A 6182-nucleotide genomic window follows, 5' to 3' on the forward strand; every position below is an offset into this window, starting at 1 on the left:
AAAAAATTTATCCGAAAAGTAAAAAAAGTGGATGAGGTGCGAACTTTTGTCCGTTTACCGATTCCATTTTCGGATACTTTGACGATTTGTTTTCCCACTAAAGTGTGCGGCAGAAACGTACGTACAGATAAGTTCACAAACACTCTTAAGTTATTTAATTTTTAATGTTTATTGTTAAATAGTTTTGAGTTTACGAAGGATTTTCTTTAGTAAAATTCTGTCGTAAGTGTCATTTGTCCACAATTTGGCAGTCACTTTGTATGAAATACGACAAAATGTGATAAAATTTTCTACTAAATTAACGACTTTTTTTACTCAATATCTCGGAAACTAAAAGAGATATACAAAAATGGAGAACAACATTTCTAAGATATTGATTAATTTAATATGACTGCATCACTAACTAAATTTTTACTAAATTATCGAAGAAATTTTATTCAATATCAGGGAAACTAAAGGAGATATCTAAAAACAGACAACACCAATCGAAAGAACTTATTTCAAAATATATTTGCATCTAGAACTAAAAATCGTCAAAATGGCCCTTACGACAATCTTTTACCCAGGCGACGATAAGTACCGAAAATTGAAAAGGATATGTACTTTTTTGGCTGTTTGCTGAAATTTGTCTGATTGAATTTTTCGTTCAATACGCTTTCCTTCTGCACTTCACAGATCTTTTTTCATGGTTAAAAAAATAAATAAATAAGATTAAATTAAATTAAGGAAGCGCCTGACGGGATTCGAACACGACACCTTCTGGAAGCTAACAAATAGCGGCACGCTCCTCTGCAAATGTTTAGCTTGAACAAATTAAATACAATTATTGCTTTCAAATAACATCATCTTTTTCGAACGTTATCCGGACACGAAAATGAATGATCACTGTAGTAGTTTTCTATTTGTTTCCGGATACGAAAACCACCATTGTTTTGTGGACGTGAATTAATGAAAATTGTAGTCGCTTTCTATTCGTTTCCGGGAAATTGACTAGACTGCACTGTCGGCAAAATTTAAGTTTCTTTGCTGGCTGGGGTTTTCCACTTTTGAGGCTTTCCTTCTGTGCTTCACAGATGCTTTTCCATGGTTTGAAAACAATTAAAGAAGCGTCTGCCAACTAGGTATGTATGCTTTAAAATGTTCAGCTTCGAACATATAAAACGTCATCTTCTTCGAACGTTTTCTAGTACGAAAACGAATCAAAATTGAAATAGTTTTCTGTAACCGCGCCTTATTTTGAACGTTTTTTGATAAGAAGAATTGTATGAGATCCCACTGTCGGCAAAAATTACGTTTTTCTGCTGGCTGGGAAATCAACGTCAAATGACACTAATACATATAGAAGCCGCTACTGACGCATATATTTTTCTAATTTTATTTTATTCGTTGTGACGAAGAAAAAAAACTTAGATTTGTTTCTTAACAGATAATTATCACTAATTTCTGCTGGAAACCCAAAAAACTAGCAGCTCTCTCTCGATCTTACGCTCTTCCTTTTTTGGTTCTGCTAATTTCTGCTAGTAAAATTTTTACTAGCAGAAACTAGCAACTGTCAAAATGGATACAAAAAATATTTTCAATAGTCAAATATACCGATCAGCTGATTACTTGCTAGTTTTGCGTTTCTTTACTTTTTCGTAATTTCGCTCTCTGTGAGCGTAATTCTTTCAATTTTCTTATTCTTCTTCTTTCTGATAATTATCTGCTAGAAAAGAAAAGAAACAAAGCCCTTGTGTTGCATAACTTTTCTTGTGTGTTTTGGGCCAATAAACATCTTTAAGTATCGATATAAAAACAATATTACTATCGGTATATCGATAAGAGCAGATAAAGGAAAAACAAACTTCTGTGTTAAAGTCGAGGCACATTAAACGTGCCTTGGTTAAAGTACACAGTTTATTAATAAGTTCGTCTTGTTTCGCAAATTTATTTAATATTAAAAAATAATAATGTTGGTTGGAAAATGTTTTCCTTTTCAAATTATACAACGCAGTATAACATTACTTACAGCAAACCATATACGAGTGCATAACCATAATAATGAGGAAGGTAAGAATGTTGACGAATTGCTGCGACCGGATATTCTGTTATCAGAGGAAAACAAATTACGTTCAATACAATGTATGGAAAAATCGACACCAGTTGGATTAAGGTCGTCTAAGACAACTCGCGAAAAAACATTCGCTGCCGTCCTCATTTGCCTCTGCACAAATGAAAGGGTAAGCTTAGTAAATGCATCACCAAAAATATTAACATAGGGAAATGCATGCACATTCGCTCGAATTTTGCAGCGTTTAAAAGTCGTTGGCAGTCCCCAATTAAGTACATTTAACTTAAAAATACAATAAAGATTTCGGAAATAATGCGCGAATAAAAAGTTTGTAGAATCCTCCTAAATTCACTAACAGCTGATTGATAACAGCCAAATGTTTAACCCGCCATTTAACGTGTAGGGTGTATAAAACCGCAGCGGACGAGTTATGTAGTGCATTTTCCTCCATATAAAAATTTCTTTTGTTCATCCTTTATATGCCGGGCTATATTTATCTAAACGCTTAAAATTGATTTTTTTTTTGTTTATTTTCTTCGACCCTGGTTATATGGAAGAAAATGCGCAACACCCGCCACAAAAAAAAATCAACGGTAATCTATAGGTACTTGAAACTTGCACATTATTATTCTAAATTTGAATGGGCTACAAAACTAAATTTTTTTAAATTCTGAATAAAAACGGTTTAATTTTTATGAAAGTTTCTTAAAGTTTGAATATTTTTTTGAATTTTGTACAAGGTTTGCAAGATTGATTTACACGGTTATTGTTATAGAATGAGCTATATTTTAAATAAAAAATAATGAAAAAGATTTATGATAGAAAACATTTTGAATCTTGTGAAAATACTAAATTACGAATACTTATGTGAGTGACTGTATATGCAAATGCATGCACCTAGCTGAATAATCCTGCGGTCGCTCCTTTTTTAAATATTGACAATGTTTTTTATGTCAAAACATTTTCGTAAATTTTTTATTAAATATGGTTCATGCTATAACAAATACCATATAACAGGCTAACCTAATATTCACGGCTTGCGTTTTGGTACGCATGCCGTCGAATTTGTTTTTTTGCGTCACCCGAAATTGACTTGCATGCGTTTGCATTTGATTTCATTGAGCGAAACGTCAAATCAAAATGTCACGCAGAACAAAAATTGGAAATTGAGTTAGCTTCATACGCACGCCGTTCAATTTCGGTTGATCTCATACAAGTTGCATGTGCATGAGAAATTTTTGACAATAAATTGGCGGCGTGCGTGAATATTAGGTTAGCCTGTAAAGCAGTGATCTCACGATTTATACATTAGTACAGATTTGTACATTTTGACAGTTACAGGGTGGCGTTTAGAAATTTTGATCGAGAATGAGTTCAGCTGAATAGAAAAAATCCCAACAACTCCACTCTGTAACTGTAAAATTGTGCAAAACTGTCCAAATGTACAAATCGTGTGCTCCCTGCTTAAACAAATTTTCATCCAAATTTTAAACTTTATAATCAGAACTTTCAAAAAATTCGAATATCGTTTGTTAGCGTTTTAAATTTTAGTAAAATAATGTGATGAAGTAGTTAAAAAATTATTGAAAATCAAGGCGCATTCTTAGCCACTTCAAAATTCACACATTGTTGTACTAAATTTAATGTGATCAAAACTGCTTACTCGATTTTTTTTTTAATCCTGATAAAAATTTGAAATTTTGATGAATATCTTGCTTAGTTTCCGCTTAAGTAGACAGTAAGCATATCTTTTTTCTACATTTTGCGAAAAAATTGCAATTTTTAAACTCTTCTGATAAATTTCGTTATTTGAGTAGTGACAATCTTTTAGTAAATGAAAATAATAGTGAACATTATATTAGAACAAGGTGTACACTTACATTTGACACTGACTGCATATACCTACATACAGTGTAAAATGTAAGTCGACACCTTGTTCTAATATAATATTCACAATTATTTTCATGAAAAATGTTGTTCGTTAATTATTTATGAAAATATAGTTCATTCTATAACATAAACCATTTAAATATAAGTTCCACACTTTATATGAAGTTCACGAAAATTCAAACAATTTTAACCAAAATTTCCAGAAAATTTTCGAGTAGGCACTTTTTGTTCGGAATTTCTAGAAAATTTTCGAGATGCTGGTTTTAACCCGTTAAATTTTAGTAAAACAAAGTACAAGTTTCAAGTTGCTAAAAATTACCGTTGATTTTTTAGAATTTATTTTTTGTAGAGGGCGTTGCGCATTTTCTTCCATATAAAAATAGATGTTGATCGCTCGTTATATGGAAGAAAATGCGCAACACCCTCCACAAAAAATAAATTCTAAAACTTCAACGGTAATGAAATATGCACTTTTTTTGACTAAAATTGAACGGTCTACAAAACTGCAAACTCGAAAATTTTCTGGAAATTTTAAATAAAATTTTTTAAATTTTGATGAAAATTGTTTGAACTTTATAATAAAGTGTGAGACTTAAATGGTTTATGTTATAGAATGAACTACGTAAATAATCAATGAAGCAAAATGTTCATGAAAATAATTGTGAATATTATATTAGAACAAGGTGTATACTTACATTTGGCACTGACTGTATGTGTGCCAATCAAAGCGACAATAGTTTTACAAATTGACCCAGGGAAACCCGGCTAAAAACCAGACACTGCAAAGTTAGATCACGGCACAAAGAGAAAAATGCAATGAACCTAAATAGTAATTGGAAATGATCATCAAGTAATCAGTGAAAGAAATTATAATTATTTATTTATATTTTTTTTACAGAAAGAGATCTCAATACTTTATACCCGCCGTTCCGGTCGACTCTCTAGGCATGTTCGACAAATATCTTTTCCTGGTAAGCCGGTTAAGTTTGTTGTAGTTTTCTCTTGCTATACTCTGTTGTATCCAGGTGGCATAAAGGATCCTGAAGATGCGGATTTCATAGATTGTGCGTTGCGCGAAACTGAAGAGGAGATCGGTTTACCACGCAGACGCATAAATGTCTGGGGAACAGGCAACCTTATATCACCGCCAAATACTGCCGCTATAATGCCCGTTGTGGGCACTGTAGAAAATTTTACTTTAAAAGAATTAAAACTCAATGAAGACGAAGTAGAGGAGGCATTGGTAATACCTATTAAAGAATTGGTACATCCAAAAACTATAAAACACACTCAATTTAAATCAGGTTGGAGTACCCCAAATTTCGTAGTCGGCCAGAATAAAGTTTGGGGCATTACAGGCTTCATAACAAATACTTTTCTTCAATGCCTTATTCCGACAGATCTAAAGAGACTTAAACATCATGTCAAATACATTCGTCCCTTTAAGATAAAACATTGACGAAAAATCTAAAAAAAAAAAAATTGTAAATACGACTTTATGTATTGTAAGAAACCTGTTATTCTAAGAGATTAATTTAATGTTGTCAGGTTTTGTAAGAAAATAAACCAAATCAATAATCGGATAAATATATGTAAGTACATACCAGACATCTGCAGCGGGTGCATGATTTTCGTGTATACTCGATCATCTAACAAAACCCGCTTTGCATCGTTCTCTGTATACGAGCAGAAGTATTGTTCGTTATCGACTGAGCTCAAGACGAACATGTTGGCCACAACACCCGATTGCTTTTCATACATACTTGATTGGGTTCGGGTGCTTTGCACCTCAATATACCCGGGTGTTCGAGTTTCAACCCGAGTGTGCACAAAATTTTCTTGATTGGCTTATGACGTTTTTGTTTCTACAAAAAATGTTGCCTTCTCATCGCGGTGCTCTTAGTTTTTGTGCGTAGAGGGTAAAGAGAAGGTTGAATTTTTCGGTAGTTTGTTTAAGTATACATTTAACCATTTCTTATATTTTTGCTCATACAAAACGCGGCATCACGACGCCTACATCCATTTAGGTATAAATGTGTGTAGATCGGCAATGCCCAAGCCCTATACACTCGGAGCACATTTATTTTTTGTAAAAGTATTTATGTACCTACATAGTTTTAGGCTGTGTTCTAATATATACACACACAGCTTTCCACGCGAAACTATACGAAATAGATGCAAACACATTTTTTGTCTACTTCGCTTCTAATTTTTTCATTGCGTATGCACAAGCACAAAGCAA

At 32.9% G+C, this 6182-nt stretch overlaps 1 protein-coding gene across 5 annotated transcripts; it reads left to right on the forward strand.

Moving 5' to 3' along the window:
• Positions 1–1735: 1735 nt before the first annotated feature.
• LOC118752133 (nucleoside diphosphate-linked moiety X motif 8-like) lies at positions 1736–5527 on the forward strand. 5 transcript variants are annotated; one of them, XM_036486981.1, is made up of 3 exons: positions 1736–2219; positions 4839–4911; positions 4966–5527. In XM_036486981.1, the coding sequence occupies exons 1-3, from the start codon at positions 1950–1952 to the stop codon at positions 5397–5399; spliced, it is 777 nt and encodes a 258-aa protein (XP_036342874.1). In that variant the 5' UTR covers positions 1736–1949; the 3' UTR covers positions 5400–5527. The 5 variants fall into 5 exon arrangements, with proteins under 5 accessions (XP_036342874.1, XP_036342877.1, XP_036342873.1 ...); XM_036486984.1 differs by having other exon boundaries at positions 4839–5183; positions 5245–5336; XM_036486982.1 differs by having other exon boundaries at positions 1749–1951; positions 2011–2219; positions 4839–5527.
• Positions 5528–6182: the final 655 nt, after the last annotated feature.

This window comes from Rhagoletis pomonella, unplaced genomic scaffold (assembly GCF_013731165.1).
Source record: "Rhagoletis pomonella isolate Grant_MI unplaced genomic scaffold, Rhpom_1.0 Rhpom_scaffold_01252, whole genome shotgun sequence".
Taxonomy (NCBI): domain Eukaryota; kingdom Metazoa; phylum Arthropoda; class Insecta; order Diptera; family Tephritidae; genus Rhagoletis; species Rhagoletis pomonella.